General features: G+C 42.3%; 1 protein-coding gene across 1 annotated transcript in view; it reads right to left on the bottom strand.

Moving 5' to 3' along the window:
- Positions 1 to 13,859, bottom strand: part of PKHD1 (PKHD1 ciliary IPT domain containing fibrocystin/polyductin) — a 250,597-nt gene extending 236,738 nt beyond the window's left edge. The window contains exons 1-10 of the mRNA XM_051615066.1: positions 13,805 to 13,859; positions 12,645 to 12,722; positions 11,256 to 11,400; positions 10,186 to 10,285; positions 6,391 to 6,448; positions 5,384 to 5,462; positions 3,085 to 3,156; positions 1,919 to 1,983; positions 854 to 893; positions 210 to 280 (exon numbers count right to left, since the gene is read on the bottom strand). Coding sequence (XP_051471026.1) covers positions 210 to 280; positions 854 to 893; positions 1,919 to 1,983; positions 3,085 to 3,156; positions 5,384 to 5,462; positions 6,391 to 6,448; positions 10,186 to 10,285; positions 11,256 to 11,400; positions 12,645 to 12,722; positions 13,805 to 13,859 — 763 coding nt within the window. The remainder of the gene's footprint in view (positions 1 to 209; positions 281 to 853; positions 894 to 1,918; positions 1,984 to 3,084; positions 3,157 to 5,383; positions 5,463 to 6,390; positions 6,449 to 10,185; positions 10,286 to 11,255; positions 11,401 to 12,644; positions 12,723 to 13,804) is intronic.
- Positions 13,860 to 20,774: the final 6,915 nt, after the last annotated feature.

Below are 20,774 nucleotides of genomic sequence, written 5' to 3'. Positions count from 1 at the left end.
CCAGCCCTAGCACATAAATCTGATCTTCCTGAAATTGTTTATTTGCAGTGTTTTTCTGTAGTAAGATCATATCAGGAGAGTGACACACCCAAAGTGAGAACACAACAGGATTACATCCACAGGAAGAGCAATGGTGAGAGATCTTTTCTTAGACAATGTTGGAACTGCCAAAAAGACAGTGCGGGCAGAGAGGTGAGTCGGTGTAATACCTGAATGTGTTTGATACAAGAAAAGCTCCAGTTTGGCACTGATGAGCCAAGCACCTTTGTGTACTGCTGACCTGCAAAAGAGAGAAAATACCTGAGAGACCCTTGGCTATTTGAGGCAGACCTTTTGGCAGAGCTGAACACACACTCTCCAGAGAAATAATGAAACATTTCTATAAGGACTAAACAACACCTTTCACCAGCTAACTGAGGCATTGATTCAAGAGGATCCATTACATGGCTGAAACCCTTTATTAGAAGTACTGCCACATTGTTAAGCGTGGTTTTGGCAGTCAAATGCATTTTCACTTCCATTTATGGTTAAATTCTTTCACATTTAAATGAAGAGTTAAATCCAGGTGGAAGAATTTTATTCAGCTGGGCTTAACAGATTACTTATGCTATGGGCACTGAAGCTAAAACTTTAAAACCCCAAAGGTGAGATGTTTTAGGGTATGAACCTTATCGCTCCCTCTTCATTACCCATCTGTGTGATGAACATCTTCTCAAGATAGCCAAATCTCATTTCTAAGCAATGAAATGTAAGATTCAGTAACAATGGCATACGTTCATCCTGGATTCAAATGCACCTGTGTGTCCCCATGAAAAAAATACAGAAAAAGAGAGAAAAATATTATTTTACTCACTTTCCTTTGTTAAACACCAAGAAGCTAACATTGTGGGATCCTGGAGGAAAAAAAAAGTAATATGCTTTATGGCAAAAGTGTGGAGGGCTCCACAAAGAGTGCATCCTAACATACATTGTCTGTTTGTCCTGGGCCTGATTCTCCTCTTCCTTACACTTTCCTTAGACCAGTGTAACTGTGTTGATTTTTGGCAGTGTGTGCGTGCGACAACTGAGCTGAATATCAGCGTAGGGAGCTTAGAGCCTTAGGTCATAGTAGACACTATAATGTAGATAAACACAGTTATGAATCTGAACCTGCAAGCTGAATCTCAGAGGCAGGATTTAGTCACCTAAGTAAATGTGCTTTGTGTCATCTTAGACCCTGTGGATCCTATCTGACCTCATTTGGCATGCTAGGAAGGTGCAGACCTTCTTCAAGACCTCCATTATACCTGACATCCCTCTGGAGGGATCCCAGATAACACAAGGCATCTCCAAATTTTAGGCTATTGAATTGTGCGATCGGTGACTACATAACAGCTAGATATTAATTTCTAATGTTTATCTTTAACTCAGATCATCCTCCCAAGCAGAAAGCTTCCTGCTCAAAGTCCCAGAAAGAAATCAGAAGATTCTTCAGAGAGCTGGAAGAAAAAATTAAAGGTATCCAACATGCTACCAAAAAGACTGTGAATAAAAGTGGGCACCTAATTTATTCCTCTCTGATAACAGAGCAGTAAAGGTAAGAACCAATACATGCAAGAAAGAATAAAGTAAAAAAATAAACAGGTAAACTGAGCAAAGCCCCCAGATCACAGTGTTGCTGTCAGCAATGTTCACATCATCTTCCATGGTTTCACTCCAGCAGTGTACTTCATTTTCTCCAAGGCTGTGCAGCAGATGAGAGTCACAGCTGTGGCTGTGTTAAATGAGTAAGCCTTGGCATGAAGCAGGTTTTCTTGCCTCAACCCTGAGCCAAATTCCTAACCAGAGACAGAGCAAGAACTTGTGATGGATACTCTCCTTCTGCCTTCTGGAGTTGCAGCAATAACAGAAACCCATGTTTTTCCCCCTTTTTACCAACCTATGTGGTTCCCTTCCACCCGGCACTGCAGGATCCCTCGTCCATCCTCTGCCCAAATAGGGTAGCTGTGAAGAGACAAAGGACTTGGCTAAGCCTTGTGAGCAAAAAGAGCAAAATGCAATGAGAATCTTCTAACTGAAGATGTGGACTTACACATCTGAGCTAGTCACGTTCCTTTTGGAATTAAAGGAGATAAACAGGTGAGATGGGAGAAGAACCATCCATCTCCCCACCAACCACCAGGAGCTCAGCAGCTTAGGAGGAAGCCTCCCAGCAACATTCATTGCTCCAGATTGGCTCCTTTACCCTTACAACCAGAAGCTGATCCTCTTGGTAACCTTAAGAACCCCTATTAGAAATAAGAGCTGAGAGGAGACAAATCTGGGCACGGCATAGGGGTCAACAGGACAACAAATATTTTTCCCTTCTACTTGCACCTCTCATGTCCCTAATCTGTAGTAAGAGCAGGTAGCAACTAAACCAGATACGCTGACATTACATCAACCTTCTGTAGACATGGAACAAAGCAACTAGCACTGACTTCTGTGGGAGCAGGATTTTCCCCTTGCTCCCTGTAAAAGCAGCCTCCCTTTCACAGTGCTCACAGGCACTGTGAGAAGTGCATAATTAATAAAAGAAACACTGTTACAGAATCTATGGGGTTTTTTTCTGTAATTCAGCAGGGCACGACAGCCTGCAGTCTAAAGGGTCTCTTGACATTTATAGAAGACAAGGATACATGAATATTAAAAAATGAACAGTGCCAGGGCCCAGGCACCAGAGCCTATGCTATCAAATTTTTAGAGTTCAGATCAGTTAATCCCCCTTTCAAATCAGTGCAATGCATTTACCAGGGTCAATAGGCAGCTTGGAAATGGCTACCTTGCTTTGGAGTCTAAAGAGTTGAACAGAACAGATGTGGTCAGGGCACAACGTATCATCTACAGGCCAAAGAACAGCCCCTGGCCCTGCCTGATTAGGACTGGGACCACAGAGAGAGTGACCATCACCCACACCTCTCATAAACCACATGGTCAACCCCCCATGGTCTCTCTCCATCATAAACCAAAGCAGAAAAACTTTAAAAGCCAAGAAAATTTGCTTGTGTGCACAAGCTGTGCTGAGCCCTTGCACCAACAGAAACCAAAGGTAAGTTAAGAACTGACCTGCTTCCACCTCGCCTGTCAGCAAAAGAGCAGAGACTGGTCCATCCATCTTCTGCCACAAGGATAGCTGGTCTAGGCAAAAAAAAAAATAAACAGGGGAGATGAGACACGTTGCAAGAAAGTTTTACAAGTAAAATCCTGACCCTGTTAAAATCAACAGCAAATATCTTCAAACAGGTCAAGAATAACCCCTCACTTGTATCTAGCATTTATTTACCTATGAAGAAACTGACCAATCCCTCATTTCTTACCTCTTCACCTACTGAGTATATTCCCCAAATACTGTGGGAACTGCACCTCTGTAAAGATTGTGGCAGGACCACCTTCAAGACACCCACGCTAGCTCTGAATACCTCCCCCTTGTAGGGGACAGTTGGTAGTCAGAGCCCCAGAAAGACTATGTCCACCCTTCCCTTCCAGAAGCAGCAGGCAACATAAGCATTGCATCATGCTCATACAGCCATACTGCTTCAAGATGCAACTCAGTCACTCCTTTCATTGAGGAAAAACACTACAAACACCCTCTGCTAGAAATCATCCAGGCTCCTAATAGCAAATTGTCCCCACCTTAGCAAACCAATATGGCAAGGGACAACTTCTGCTGGAGAAGAGGCATGAAGTGGGAGTAATAAATTCACAATAATTAGCATAATAAGCAAAGGCTGGCAATGATTCTTTGAGAATTAACAGGGAACTAAGGAAAATATGCAACTAAAAGCTGTAGTGCAAAGACTTTGCTATGACCCATGCTTCAGAGTGTAGTTTCATGAGGTTTTATTAAGAGTTTGCTTTTATTAATACAGCTTGCTGATACTGAGATACCTTTCCTTTTAAGGATGAATAGAAAAAAAATCAGGTCTGCAAAATGTTTAGTTCAGCATCACTGAACCATTGCACCCCATGAAAAGCATAGAAAGGGCAGAAAAACACATTTGGAAGTAATGAAGTATAAAAACAGGTTTGTTTTTTTCTCCAAATCCTGAATCAGTGTAACTGAGTGACAGGGTGCTCTGGTCAAGTCCAAGTCCTCACCTGGTACTAACACACCAAAAATGGGCAAATTATTCATGTGAAGCTACAGTGTGAACCTGTCTGGTATGTTAAGATTTTGAGGCCATTTCCTTTTTGGCAATGGACAAGCTGTAAATGAGTAATCTAGCAATGGAGCATGCAGGCACATCCGACCTGCAGTCAGACAGACCAGCCTTTCTTCCCACTGATCAAAGGCTTCACAGTTCCACTAGAAGCAGGTAAAACAATTATTAATATCAAACAAAGGAAGTTAAAGCGCATTCAGAGAGCAAAAATGTAGGGCTGATAAAAGGGTGCCTGTGGTATGGCAGGAATCTGCACTGGATTTTCATTCATGCTAGCAGGGAAATTAATTACTTAGAAAGGGACATTTCCATTTGGCCTGAGAAGTAGTTAAAAAGCATCTAGTGGTCAAATATCTGCTGCTACAATTAAAATTTCTAACTACTGAGAATATGCACCTTCCCTGGCTCCTGAAATAGTCTTTAAAATAGCAGCACAGCAACTATAGATTAATAGTTTGTCTTTAAAACACCTACTTGGCATTAGTTCTTACTGCCATTGACACTAGTGTAAGGAAATCATAAGTCAGCAGTATCTGAAAACACTTCCATGCACACAGAAATAGATATGACTGATGGCAGGTCAGCATCCACGTTCATTTCAGATTCACTGTGTTCAAAGTGCTGATGGCTTGAAGGGGTTTTTTTTTATTTATTTATTTACCTGCTTTGCTCTGTTGCGTGTAACCATAGAAGCAGCAGAAAATAAAAATCAAACTTTTGTTGAGAATGAGGAATTGACCTGAGAGGGTTTAAAGCAGTGAACAACAAAGCCTTTTGTCTCAAAATGCTTCGGCTTTGTCTTCTGACTCCCCAGAGCATCTGTTTCAAACTAATAGTTTGTCTAAAAATGCAAATGGAAGGGAAAATTTATTTAACTTTTAGATTCTGACATTATTTTAATTAGTTAAATTTTAATTTGCTAACCAAAATAAAATCTACAGCAACCAGATGCAATTACAGTACAATTCACACTGAGCTGTGATTGACTGTGCTGCCAGTAAACAAACCAACTAGCTTAATGGACCAGTTGCAATTAGATTAACAAAGTTTGTTGGAGCCCAACTCATGAGCTGCAATAAACCATAAAGGAAGTAAATGGCAATTCTGGGCCAACTGGTTGCAATTTATTGCTGTCAAGGCGTCTGATAGAAGAAACACTAATTTACAGGGAATGGGTCAGATAGCAGCCTAAATACAATTACCCATCGATATAATCCACATTGAAGTCCAGGGTCTCATATCTTCCAGCAATTGTCTTCCCATGGATCTCTATTAGATTTCCTGTATAAAAGGAAATAGAAATAGAAGAAAGTCTTTTCAAAGCAGAGAATTTGTATTTGCAAATTTTTTGAGCTGAACAAAAGTCATTCTTGGTCTTTGCAAATGTTGTCTACTCTCAGCTTCTACTGTAACTCAACATGACTTAACACTAAATTCACTTCTATCAAAACACACATCTTTTTACATGTTCTTTACTGACTACATTGGGTGCTGAAACATCCAGCTAATGCATTGAAGCCTCCATACAGACACCCCAGAATAAGGCATGAGAAGATGGAGCTGAACTGCACCTGAAAATAACTGAAAATTACTCATGGAGTTCAACCAAGGAACACCTATATTATCTAATCACCCACGTAGTTCTCTGCAGTCTTGAGAGACCTAAATGTTTTGATTAACATTAACTTTAGAAATAAGCATTTCAATCTTGTCTAAAGAATCCTCCAAATACAAACAGAAAAGAAATAGAGCCAAATTTTCCATACCCCAGTTAACTGCTCAGACCAAAACCAGTGACTGTCTTTTCATGTAACTTTAAGGTCTGGTCTATAGCCTCTCTGTTTGGCATTGCAATGCCATCACTTAATAGCTAATTCTTCCTGAAACTAATATGAAATGGGATCAGATGACTCAAGAGTTGAGACTAATTAGACCTACCGGACTGCTGAACAACATCTCTCTACTCGGGCAGAGTTGGGCTGCAGAAACTAAGTCCCAAATAACCTGCTCACCAGTAACCATTCCTCTTGTACTGCAGACTATCTCCCCTTGTACAGACCCATTTTCCTGTTCAGCATGAGCTTGGCCATTAAGTTCTGGAGGTGCCCATTTTAATCCCCAGCAAGACAGATTCCTCATAAGGAGAAAGACAATATGAAACATCAAGTAATAATTAAAGTGGTCTCCAGCTTCAAGAAAGGTCCCGTACCTGGGATGCCAGATGGTGGACTAATTTGGTAAACCACAGGTGTCTGCACAGCAGAGAACTGCAGAGAGAAAATTGTAGTTAAATGGCAGTCATTTTCACAGCAGCCCAACAAGATCTGATTGCACGCTGCTCCTAACACAGTTGGCAACCACATTTTGTAGCTCACACTTCAGATTTGATCTTCAAAGTGGAGTCTTGCTCTGAGAAGGGAGTAAGTGCAATAGAATCCTAGAATGGATCAGATTGGAAGGGACCTTCAAAGATCACCTGGTTCCAATCCCCCTGCCATGGGCAGGGACACCTTCCACTAGACCAGCTTGCTCAAAACCCCATCCAACCTGGCCTTGAACAATTCCAGGGGTGGGACAGCCACAGCTTCTCTGGGAAACCTGTGTCATTGTCCCCTTCTTGTCTCCTCTGCATTCAGAATGTGTTACTGCTATCTTTGCATCCTCTTTGTGCCCAGATTATTCACTTTGGCTTCAGTCAGTTCCAGAAGACACGATTTAGTACACTATACATTTTCTAAGCTTTACCTGAAGTTGAGACCCCCATTTTATCTGGCAGTGTGACACCATTTTTCTTCCCAATAATATACTCCTTAAAAGGGTTTCTACATCACAGAAGTGAAATACTTCAGCTAACATTTAGCACGCTGGTTGGGTACTCTAAAGCAGCGTAAAGAAGAATATGTTTGTATTGGTACATCCTAATGGTCTCTACAACTCCTTGAAAGGAAGTTGGAGTGAGGTGGAGTTAGGTTTCTTCTACCAAGTAACAAGCAACAGGACCAGGAAATGGCCTCAAGTTGTGTCGGCAGAGGTTTACATTGGTTATTAGGAATTATTTCTTCCCCAAAAGGGTTGCCAGGCCTTGGCACAGGCTTCCCAGGGAGGTGGCAGAGTCACCATCCCTGGAGACATCTAACAGACAGGTAGCTGTGGTGCTGAGGGATATGGTTTAGTGGTGGACTAGGCAGTGCTCGGTTAATATTTGGACTGGAGGATCTTAGAGCCCTTTTCCAACCTAAACAATCCTATGAAAATACATCAGAGGTATCTTAGGAAAGCACTACTTGCTCTCAGAGGAAACAACAAGGAAATACTGGAGATCTGCTATGGTGTACTATATAGATTTCAAGAAGGATCAGAGAGATTGTGCTTTGAGGCAAGCTACTCAGAAGACTAGGAGCACACAGGGACACTTTCCAAGTGAAGGTCATCATCAGCCTCTGAATGTATCTAAGAGATGTGGATACCTGACCTGGCACATGCTCTGGTTGCATTTTCAACAAGCCCTTTTGCCCCTTTTGTGCAGTTGACTCTCAAATCTGTGAGACTTTTTTAACCAAAATAAGTCTAGACATTTTTTTTTTCCTAAACTGACACCAATCCTATTCATCTATCACCACGTGTAGGAGCACTGCTCACCAACTGAGTGGCCAGAGGCACACGTGGTCCTCCACATGTTGCTAACTCACGTGGAACCAACATTTTCTGTAAGTGTCTCTGTCTCTCTCTGCAAGATGGCCAACCAAACAGGACCAATAAAGAGATGTCTTCAGTAGTTAAAAAATATGTTATGTCTAAATCAAGCATCTGGATCCTAGGACTGGAGGAAATAAAAACTCTTTGGATGCATTTTAAAAATTCCAGCTTTAGATAAGGAGTTTTCTCCAGCACACTAGGTATTTTCCAGTGCTAGGTTACCCAAATATCATTTTGCAACAAGCTGATGTAACAGAGTGTGGTCTGGTGTCAGTGGGAACATACCTGGACAGACAATCAGATAGAGCTAGATGTCTCGGGAAGACCACAAGATTTGTGGAAAGGAGAGGTGGGCACTTGGACTAAGGCTCTTTACGAGTAAATAAAATAGCTTGGAACCTGTTATTTGGCCCAGGGAACAGCATGGCAGGGAAAACCAGGCAGGGAAACTCTCCCGACACACCAAAAATACCCAAGCTCTCTAATGGGAGCAGACTTGCCATCACCCAAAGCCAAAAAAGCAACCAAGGAGCAGCAGCTGGGTGATCCCAGGCAGTGGTGGAGACAATATCCAGACCCTGCCTTGCTAACTAATCCAGGTCCAGCCTTGCATTTTACAGGGAGACCTTAGCAAAACCACTTCAATTCTTTATTCCTCATATCTGCTATGAAAAATCAGAGTAACATTGTTGTCTTTATCCAATGAAGTATTTGGCACTCTGGAAATGAAAATCATTGTGTGAAAAAGAAGGGTCAGAACCATCAAGGTATTTAGCAGCCTTGGGCTTAAAGTGGTGTATAAAGGCATCTGAGTTGTTCAGATTTTATAAAATCCATTTGTCTCTCTGCTTTCTTAGGATCTACAAATACCAGTCCTGTAGGTGGCTAAATCCTGTTCCAAGTCATTAGCTGCTTGATTTCATTAACCATACAGGAAAAGCATTGTTCCTATGTGTCCCCATTCCCCCAAAACTTCTTCCTCCTCTCCACCTGATTTTTCAGCCCTCTCCTGCCCTCAGTTTTACTTATCAATGCTGCTGTCAGCCCAATAAATAGGAAAATCTCATTTGCTGAATGAAATCAAAGACAACATTGCACAGGTGGAAGTTTTTTTCCAAGCTTTCCTTGAACCCTATTCCCTTTCAAAGCTCAGTCTTTGCCTTTCCTCCTCCTCCAGGCCATGTAAAAAATGAATGAGTAGCCACAAACTCTCTCCAGCAAAGGTCGTATCTGAGAAACAAAGGCAGCATCGTTCCATACTCTGGGCTGGAGCTGAGGCAGAGATAGAAGCCAAAACAGCATGAAAGCCAGGACCAATAGCTGACACAAGTCTTCCAAAGCTCTTCAAACTTGTCTGCTGCCTGCAGTGGGCTTTGTCTTTCTAATGCAGAGGCAAAATTAATTTTTAATACGTCTAGCTCCCAGGTTCCAGCCCCAAAACAAAGAGCCACATTGTGTTTTATTTAGCTTGGAATGTGCCTCATTAACAGCATCCCCTGGTGATTTTTCATCAGCTCTCTAAGCTAGCTGAACCACCCAATGGCTCTTCAGCTTTAATGTGCAATTTACTGAAAACACTGGGCTTCCCTGCTCAATACTCCAAGTTAGCACAGAGGTGGGACGTGACTTCTGAATGCACCAGGCCTCATCCCAGAGCATGATATGCAAGAGATCCTGACACCATCATCACTAACTGGTCTAATACCATCATACTTTACCAGCCTCCTGAGACAATGTGCTTTGGCATTGAGTGCCAAAGGGAAAATACTGACCCGGAGAAGGGGGGAGTAGTGAGCTCTCAAAATAACTGAGCAACAGATATGAAATCACAGCTGAGGTCTGAGCTTCCCCAGTCTTGCTCTTCTTAGATGTTGGAGAGCTGCCCTAGACCTGGAGAGAAATCCTTTCCTGGAACCAGTTGTGCTCATGGAAGGTATTCTTAATCATGGTTACCTGTCACTGCTGTTAGCTGAAACTTGGAGGGTAACACCAGAAGAAACTGGCATAAGGTCTTCTGATACAATATTGTCTTCTCTCTGTGTGGCTTAACTGCAGAGTCAGATTAACATGCACACAGATTTATTTTTTTTATTCAGAAAGGTCTCTTAGGTCACTTATTTTATCCAGTGCCAGACTGATGAGTACCTCAATGCACTTAGTTTTAAGGGACAGAAGGAGCGTTCTAACTCCTCATCCTGACATGCAATCAGACATACAGTATGAGAGATAATATTTCAATATATTCTCTTTGACCACCTTCAATACCTTGAGTTCTTTAGCATCACTTCTATCCTTGTTTTGTGGTTACCTTGAAAGTACATTTTTCTTTCTCCACCTCAGTCAGGTTGTTAATCACATGTCCTTTAAAGATCACTTCCACATAGTACAAAGCCTCCTGGGGTGAAGACCTAGGTGGAAGAAAATGTGTTATATTATTTTTATACGGATTTGGTTAATTTTTTAGGGAACACCAAGTCTGGGTCTCCATTCTTAGTTGATCCTCTGAGGCTTTGATAGAACAAGATAAGATTTGTGAACCCAAAATTTACACATATGAACCCAAACTCTAAAACTAAAATTTAAAATAAATGTGGAGACACAGCAAGAAATTACAGTTAAGCTCAGAAAGAAATAAGGCTACACCAGAACTCTATCTAAATTGTATGTTAATGCAAAACACAGGCATGCTCATTAGTGTTCATTAATACTAATGAATAATTGTTATTCATTAGTATTAAAATATCCCAGGGCTGCCTGGATTTACAGGGCATCTTGGTGCTGGATTGCAAATAACATTGCACCCTCAATGCAGTTTTTCAGCACCACATTCAACAGAATTAACTCCCAACTGTATTGTAGCAGCCAGATATGGGAAGAGCCCCCCTAGGGTCACTCTTACAGCCTCTTGTGGCATCCTTAGTCTTCCAGTCAAACAATCTTCTTTAAAGTTATGACTGGATGGAAAACAAGGAGTTTAGATAGCCCAGCTCGTGCTTAAAACCTTATTTGTTTCCCACTCTACCCAAAACCTCTATCATCTTGGACAGGTCAAAGACACCAGAAGCTGGTAAACTCCCTCTCTGAGATTTTCTTGGGAATTTTCCATCTAAGAAGTAGATGTCTACAAACCTTTGAGAATATGGGTCTAGCCTCTCAAAGGAGCCTCCCCCTCTGACTCTCTTGCTAACTAGCCTTGTGCTTCATCAAACTGAAACAAGGATAAATGCAATACAGCTTAGGAGGTGCTCAGAAGCCACCATAGTAGCAGCCATAAGGATTCTTTAAACTCCCAAACTGCCTGTACAGACACTTAAGGAAAATTCGGATCCTACCAGACAAATGGCAAGTTCTCACTCACACTGTAGTCATGGATCATACCTTGTTCTGCACTTTATAGTGGATAAGTTAAAATACACAGGAGAGACATCACACGGCAAACTGGGTAGATGTGGATTCACCAGGGACACCTCCAGCTGGGACCAACTGGCTGAAGACACATGTTCTAACTGGTGGGTTGTTGAGCCTGAGTGATCAAAGTCAACAAGAAGAGCTATGTGAGGGCAGGATTGCTCACATTCAGTCACACAATATAAACATTGTTACATGTGCAACCCAGCATCTCTTTAGGAATAACACTTAGACCTTCTAATCAGGCTTTTTAAAATCATGTTTATGTAATTTCACAATAAGATCAACTTCATCCCACCACACAGTTGCATGACATTTTTTGCCCCTAATACAATACTTTGTCTCTTCCACATAGAATTATAGAATTCTATATAGTTCTTTAGAGTGAACTGCCCAAATGATCTAAGACTTTAAATCTTCAGAAAGTCAAGCTTTATCTGAACATAAACTAAGATGCTTAATCTTCTTAGTATAATCAAATACATTAAGAAATTAAGATGGCTTATAAACAACTCTCCCTTTGCTCAAAATCTTCACAAGAGGTTCCCAGCACACAGACTCACTTTAAATGACATCTGTGTTTTCTTGACTTGCAGCAATCTGCACATTTTCTACTGGTTCTAGAAAGGTACTTTCCCCTTATCCCAAAGCCTGGCTTTCTGCCCCCCTCCAAATAAAAAAAGCCCACTCTGCTGGAATGGTGTGTTCCCAGCTGTGGCTTCCTCTGCCTGCCACACAGTGTTGCTGGGATAAGGTCTGCACTGAAGACATGAGCTTCCATTTCACCATCTCTATGGGAACACACAATATTCAAACAAATAAGACTGATACCATTCATCAAAGTTATAAATAACTGAGGGTCAGAACCTGAGCAGCTAAACTGAACATAGAGCTGGCTCAGAAACCAACTCTCTTTCCAATGAAACAGTATTCAGCGCTATGGAAAATCAGACCTAGCTTCATACAGATAGTTTTGGGCCCAGCTGAGCACGACATAACAATTTCTGTGATTTTTTACTCCGATCTCATATTTGTCATTCATGTTTTTAAAGCTTCAGCATCACAGGACCTATGAACAGATGAGACTTTCAGTTTTCTTAAAAAAATGAGTGGCAAGGAAGAAACGTCTAGCCTACATCTAGAAAATTAAGGTAGAAATCCAACTTCTCTCACTTAGAAAGAACTTAAAAACAACCATCTGCAATAGATTATGAAGTAATACTTTCAAGCTGGTTTCATGTCATGGGTGCCACAGCCTGTGTATCAGTTACTTAGGGTTTATCACTGCAGCCATAAATCTCAGAATGGAGCTGGTTTTCTGTTACTTTGATACATGCTTTGTAAGAGTTCAAAACTCACCATCCAGAATAATTGTAATCCAGGTTCCTCCAGCAACACTGCCCTCCCTGGGTTTAATGAGCAATCCTGTGGTTGTCACTGCAAAAACAACCCAGCTACCTCAGACTGAAGTGTAACGCAAACATCTAAAATATCTCATTCAAGACAAGTCATAGTGATTTCACAGCTGTCCTCCTGTGATCCCACCCTTCAACTCATTTCTCTTTCTCAGTCATCCAAATTGGTCATATTGTTCATTCTGTTTCCCTCAACTGCCTCCTCTATGTAGTAGTCCTTCTTCCACTCAAGCAGGTATTGATGCTTTCAGGACTTGGTGATCCAAGCTATTGTCTGAGCTTCCTGTACTCCTTAAGAATTAAAGTAAACACAATAAACTTCGTGTTTATTCCTCCAGCTCTCAAATAAATGTACCTGCTCACTTCTGTTCACCATCTCTAACTTGGGGTTGCTCACAGAATATACTCTCTTATGGGTCTGAGACTGCCTGTCCCACTTACCCTTGCTGAAGTCCTTCAGAAAAGAAACACAGGACTGGAAAGGAATTTCATGAAACTAAGTAACCTGTAACTTGCTATAGAGTGCCTTTCATGAAGGCATCCAATTCTTAAGGTGATTTAAGATTAGTTTTGGGGACCCTCATCCTCTGAAGCTAACACAGATGAACCAGTAGCTGACTTCTTTTTTAGTGTCCTTTTACAGTGATACCCAGTTTCCTGTTTAACATTTCAGGAGATTCCCAGCTTCTTAGCTGCATGTGAATACAATCTCACCAAACACAAGTATGGATAAGTGAAGCCAAATATTGGACATACTTGCATCGTGAACCCTTAAGATCAACACGCAATGATATGACTATCATCAAGTGAATAAAAAACCAAGAGGTGTGAGATGAACTCAGACAGCAAAGGAACATTTAACAACAAATCCCCACACCCACCCAGAAATCTCCACTGGCTATGGAAAGAATGCCATGAAATCCACTGATAAGGTTAGACAATATCAAGTATGCTGTAGCCAATATCCCATACTATTCAGCACCTTTTAGAGATGCTTCCCCATGTCTCTCACTCACAATCAGTCGCTATCCAGCCCAGTGGCACTGGATTTTGCTGCTGTCATAAGACCAGTGTGGTTGGAGACACCACCTCTTTATGACCCACCTGCAAAGAATATAATCAGCTCAGCACTCAGAACAGATGATCTCCACGGGTTCATCTTGAACTTTGGATGGGGATTTCACAAGAGACTGGCTGCAGGATCATGGCTTGGGGCTGTAGCACCTTCCCTGTAACTTTGAAACAAACCCCATCTGTACAATTTTTGCCCTTTGCAGAGCAATGTTACACCATATGAGATGGACTGCAATGTGGAATCAGAGAGAAAACATTGATTTGTCTCTAGCACGGTATAAAGAATCAATATATTGCAAACCATAGACTTTTTTGTTCTACAAATATAAATATTTGAGTCCCTGTAGCCTGGGAAGTTCCTCGGTCTTACTTGCTATCATAGCCAGTCATATCACACATTCCCTTTATAAAGCCTGTGCCAGGAACTGATCTAACTTTTAAAAATATAGTCCATTAACTTTATTGCTTTGACCTCAGATTTTGTACTAGTATGGAAATAACCATGGCTTAATTAATGTACCCTCATTTTAAATGAGCAAGAACCTAAAACTATCAGCAGTTAGTACAGAGACATCCTTACCCTGGGTTGTTAAAAATCAGTTCAGATGACCAAAGTCACAGGCATAAAGATAAAATCAAATGGCAAGAAGGTAATTTAGGATTTTGGGTTGTTTTTATGGTAGGATCTAAAGGGCAAAACACCATAACCACTGTATGAGGTGCTGTATGTTCAGCAATTCTTAAAGGGAGAATCCATGTCCCCGACACAAAAGAACAAAGTGATGCAAAGAGACAGACATCCACAGTCCTTCTCCACCAGTCTGTTTGTGAAAAAAGGACAAGAACAGACCTCAACTCTCTTAAGGCCAGTTCCACCACAGGATGATGGTACCAAGAGCTCATGTGTTCTTCCATGTGGTGCTCTTGCTCCATTCACTGCACTGATTCAACTGCCTTCTACATTCGTGAAGGATCGGCCTGTCAAGTCACCCGAAAAAGCCTCAACAACCATCCATAGCACTGTCTGCTTTGCTGGCTTTTGCAAATGTCTGTTGAGTTGATTCAGACCTACATTGAAGGAAACCCAAAATAAATGTCACTATTGAGAGGAAAGGGGAAAAATAAATTTAAAAAAAGGGAACGAAGCACCCAGCAGCACCCCAGGGCTGGTTCTTTATCTGCTGCTGCCACAGAGGTTCATAATTACTGATGCTTTAAGTCATTGTTAAAAGGACTGGCATACACAGAAAAAATATCTCTGGTCTATGGGCACAACATGCTCTTGGACACTGATCAGAAGATGTGGTCAACTTGCATTCAAGAACAGTGGATGTTGTTGGGGTTTTTCACATTCTGTACTTCAGAAGAAAGTGAAGAGAAAGGAATTTGTGCCTCCTGTTCCTTTTTGTCTGTTCCCTGACAAATAATTTCAAGTCTATTGGTGAAAGGCTGAAAAAGAATCATTCTTCAGAATCAATGGAGAACAAAAATAACGGCTCAGGACTGGGCAGAAAAACACTTGCTGATAATGGCAGAAGTAGATACAATCCAAAAGAAAACCATGTCCACCTTTGTTGCACAATCCAATAGAAGCAGATCCCTAGATTAAATCAACTGGTGCTGAAGACCCAACATCTCCACTGCAAGCATTTAGGGGTGTTACACACAGCACTGCCTGTAGCCTAGTCCCAAGGACTGAACTTGCCATCATGGCTGAATTCTTGTTTGGTGCATACCCTTCTGGTGAACGTACCCAGGGGATTTTCAGGCTGTTCAGTGAGACAGTTCTGTGGTGTGGAACATAGCACCTTACCTGGAGATGAGAAGACTTGCTTCAGAAGTGCACTCCTGGTCTAAAATGAACACTAAAGGCAGATAGTATTGTTCCCTCTCTCCTTTTCAGTAGGGACTTTTTTTGCAGAAATGAGTGGAATGTACTGCATTCACAGTGGGTGTTCAAGGAACCAAATCTGCTGCTGGCTTCTCTAAGAAAGGCAAGCTTTATAGTAAACCTGATTGCTTTTCACATGCTTCTCCCTTAAAAATTTGATATTGCTATTACAATAAATATGGTAAAGATCATCCACATACTATAAATAATGGTCACAAAATCTCAAAAACCTTCCTCAGAGCTGCTATGCAAGAGCAGGGATACAGAAGGCCACACGATGGAAGAAGTGTGGATTAGCACCCTAGAAAAGATGCAATGGAGACTGACACTCTTAGAGGTGAGACCTGGGTAGAAACTTTAATTAGAAGTTTAATTAACTATGGCAAACACACTGTCCCCATAAAGCCAACTACTGCAATTTGCAGCACAGCACGTACAAGCCAAATACATCTGGAAATAAGATGACCTGGATGAAGCTGGCCACCACTCACCATTTGAGATGGCTGCAAGGCCTTCAGAAATCTACACCTTCAATAACTCATCAGTTTTGTAACATTCTTAAACCTAAGAAGAACAGACTCCAAGCCCCTATGCAGCTTATTCCATTTAGTGCCCTGCCTTACCCATGAGGCAGCTGTAGCTAAGAGGTAGACGACCTTTCATGACAATCCACAGCAAAGCAGCAAGTAAAGGGCACATGTTTCTGGTCACACCTCACAGACATGACCAGCCAGCAGAAACAACACATGCATCCAACATCAAACTTTTCCTGCTCTTTTCCACATCCTTGTCTCAAATCCAAACACAGTAATTATGAGGCTAGAGTAATACAACAATGAAAGACACTAAAGTAGCCATAGTAGTTTCTATTATCTGTTGTAGCACAAGAGCTTCTTGTAACTGCTCCATATTTCTTACATTTTTAACATAACTGCAATTTGTAGGGATCAGAGCTCTGATGCGGGTGAACCTTGCACTTCAAAGCAGCAAAGCATACACAAAAAATCATTTAGATTTACTTTTATCATCCTTAAGACACTTTTGCTAGTATTACTTACCTTGTTCAATTTGTTGTTCTTCCCATGTCAAGCTCCAATGAACAACGTGCAGAGGTTCTGATACCAGTGTGATTGCTCCATCCCTTTGACACCAGCTCTACTGCAGTTTTCAGCCTGAGGTTGGCTTAGGTACTCATTTCAGTCCCCTCGTGGGACTGAACCCACCAGGCTGGTTTCTCAGAAGGTTCAATGCCTGCCACAGACAGCTCGGAGCCATCCATTGCAGGTGCTTAATTATTAACCTCAGCTACTTGCAGCTATTAACTATTTTGTTGCAAGTCTTTAATGACCACAATGAGAGTGACCTTGAATTGTTCTTCCACTGATATATTACAAGATCCTCCAACAGGAATATTATGAGTCTATTTTATCCTCCTTTTCCCTCTCAAAATGACAGAAACAACTGATAGAATTGTTTCTTGATATGCTGATATCCAATCTGGAAATGGCTTTCACAGCAGTGGACTTGAAATCATAGAATGGTTTGGGTTGGAAAGGACCTCAATGATCATCCAGATCCAACCCCTCTGCATGGGCAGGGACACCTCCCACTAGACCAGGTTGCTCCAAGCCTCATCCAACCTGGCCTTCAGCACTTGCAGGGATGAGGCAGCTACATCTTCTCTAAGAGAAGTTGGGCCAGTGTCTCACCACCCTCATAGAAAATAATTTCTTCTGCATATCTCATCCAAACATACCAAGTTTTCTTCATATACTCTTAATTCATTGTTCCCATGGTATTCCCAACAGTGTCTGAATTTGGCAGGAATTCTGCCCAAAGAGTGTTCAGGCAAGCTACCACATCTCAGGTACCTACACTCCTGCAGATCCTTATGCAGTGAGAGGTGCCAAATTGTGCAAAGGACTGAAACAGCATCATCTTTAACCCCATGGAGAACCACGTGCCTCCACTGGCTGCAGGGAAGACCCAGTTCGTCCCACATCAGGTGCTGAAGAGCACCTCTGCACCCATCTGCTTGGAGTCCAGATAGTTTTTGATGGAGCCACCAGTAACAAGACACACTGCTGAGCCCCTACACTGGTATGGATGCCTTCATGGAAGTTTCCACTGAAATTCAGAGGAAGCTGACAGACACCACAGCATAACTGCAGTTTAATGAGTTACCATGCACCAGAATGCACACATGCTCTTACCTCATCCCCAAAGAGAGGTGAAACAGGCCTGCTTGTTTTTCCCTCAGCCTCAATTCAGAGACACAGTGGCACAAAGTCACAGGCAATCAACCTTCAGGGAAGTTCTGGAGCTCTGCCCAGCCGTGAAACCAGTTGTATTCAGTTAATTCTTAGGCCAAGCCCCATCATCTCAGCTGCATATAGCCAATGATTACAGGAACCCACTGAAAGTTAACCCTATCCTGTTCAGTAGTCTGCACTCAATTTACTTATTTACAGGAACTACACTGGAAACATGGCCAGAAGTGCCAACTTGAGAAAATTCTCAAAAAAAAAAACCCAAAACAAGTATTTCCAAAGAAGAGACAGGTTGAAGATGGTCACTTGAACACAGCAAACAAAGACATATTGCTAACAGGGCCCAGTGACAGCCTCAAATGAGAGGATGGACCAGGTCCAGAGTCCCTCCAGAGAACACCCTCACAAGCAAGAGGAGACAGAGCAGAAGACTCAGCTACAACATGGGCCCATAATCCATCTAGAAGGCAGGACCAGACATGGGACAAAACTCCAGCATTCCTGTTACACAGCCCAAAAGGGGATAGCAGGCTTGAAGCTGAGGTTAAATAGGGTTCCTTACCCATGGTTAGATGGGTATGGGTGGGGGTCCCAGGTGAGGCTGATCAGGGATGTTAAGGCTCATTGCTGTCCTCAGAGCACTGACATTTCTGCTCCCAACATTCTCAGTCACTCAAATTCTCTAGACCATAGTGAGCAAAAACATGAGTTATCACCTCTGACATTCTAGGCAGCATTTTGTGATCCAATCCTAAGGAAATGCTTTATATAGGAAATTCTCAACAAAATGTCTTGGTTTTGCAGAGCTAAAGGATTTGACTGGGACAAAGAGTTTATTATTTGGAAAAAAAAAAAAAGTTGCAGATTAGGTAGAAAAACTGCAAAGGGAAAAATCCCCCTGAAGGAGTTGAAATGTGAAAAGAAAAAGGGAAACTGGTGAAGAGCATCATCATTAATTACCAGAATCAGACACCCCTAATTCAGACCAGGAATGAAATGGTCAAGTCACACAAGGGTCATGTAATATGAAGTGTAAATACTCTCTCCCTACAAGCTGATGACCCTAGCTAGGTATAATTACCCACCAAAGAGGAAAACAGTGCATTTTGATGAATAAGTGCATGTTTGTGTATGTGTGTAAGCTTTTTTTTTTTTTTTTCTTACAGTAGGAAAGTTCTTCTCAAAAACATCTCCCCAGGCCATCTGGTTTTGTTTGTTTGCAGTTGTTTGCTTGGAAGTTGCAGATTTTAGGAGTATCAGTAGAAGTAGCCTTACACTCAGTCACATCAGGAGCCTGAGAAACATTCCCATGTTGCAACCAAAAAAGACATTTAAAAAAAAAAAAAAAAAAAAAAAAAAGCATGAGTCGTGAGCAGTAGCTCTTCATCACTAGGTGGGAGTATAGAGCTGTTGAAGATCTGTCTACTAGTTGAAACACAGCTGAAGGCCAACTGGGCTATCACTGCTCTGTCTGACACACATCTAGGACAGCTTTTGTTAACCACCTGCAACTGAGGATAAGGTCACCGTCCAGCAGGCAGAGGACAGGAAAAGGGGCTGTAGGACCTGTATCCTGGGCTGGATCACCAGCAGCATGACCAGCAGGTCAAGGGAGAGGATTCTCCCTCTCTGCTCCGCCCTCATGAGACCACCCCTGCAGTGCTGTGCCCAGTTCTGAGACCCCCAACATATGAAGAAAGATGAGGACAGACTTTTTAGCAGGTTCTGTAGAGATAGGACAATAGGTGACGGTTTTGTACTAAAAGACAGTAGATTTAGACTACACATAATGAAAAAAACCTTTACACTGAGGGGGGTGAAACATCAGCACAGGTTGCCCAGAAAGGTGGTAGATGCCCGATCCCTGGAAACATTCAAGGTCAGGTTGGGCAGGGCTCTGAGCAACCTCCTCTAGTTGAAGGTGTCCCTGCTGACTGCAAGACTGGGTGACCTTTAAGGGTGCCTTTCAACCCAAACCATTCTATGATTCTATGATTTTATTATTCTATTCCCTGCTCTTTCACTCACCAACATGATTTGGGCCAAACAGCTTCATCTTCAAGCCACATGCATGTAAAATTGGGGTGTTGATGCACAGCCCATGAAGCCTTTTGCAGGGCAGGTGCTCTGTAAGTGCAGCAGCGTGGAAGACACTAAGTTTCCCCAGGGAATGTGGATGGAAGAGCTTTGCAGGAGCTAAGCAAGGGCTCCTCTTGCACCCTCCCCCAGCCATCACACGGCAGCCACCTTGTGAGAGGAACGCGGCAGTTGTTGAACACCATATGGCATCACCCAGCAGAACAGCTGAGGGGAGGATAATGTGGGATGAGGTGAGGTTTAGCAATTTCATCTGCAACTGCTTGGGAGACCCCCCTTCTCCTTCTCAGCCGTGCTGCTGCCTGCATCACCACACTCTGAGGGCACCAGTCTTTCTTGCCAGCTCCTCACCAAAGCCAGTTATCCTCAAAAGAAAAAGATGTGGAAGTGCTACCTGCACACATCACACCCATATCCACACCTACGAACAGACCACAGAACACCCCAGAGGAAGCTAAGCCTAATGGTTCTCTTGCCTTGACCACTAACACTGTGTTTCTCTTGGACATGGCTGCTATAAGCAGCCTCCCTGCTGACTCATGTTGGACATGGAGGGGGGAAAAACAACATGCAACCACTTGAACTTAGGGGCTCAGTCCCAATACGGGTCTTGAAGAAAGGTCTGAGCTGTCCAGCTTGACATTGCCGCTAAGTTAGTGCCCTCCTCCAGGCCTTACCTATCACATTTGTCTTCTCCTCAAGCAAACTGCAAACCATGTGTGCCCAAAAGGAAAGGAGTCTC

This window comes from Apus apus, chromosome 3 (genome assembly GCF_020740795.1).
Source record: "Apus apus isolate bApuApu2 chromosome 3, bApuApu2.pri.cur, whole genome shotgun sequence".
In the NCBI taxonomy this organism is placed as follows: domain Eukaryota; kingdom Metazoa; phylum Chordata; class Aves; order Apodiformes; family Apodidae; genus Apus; species Apus apus.
Note: the sequence above shows the minus strand (reverse complement) of the source record. Positions and strands in the feature narration are given on the sequence as shown.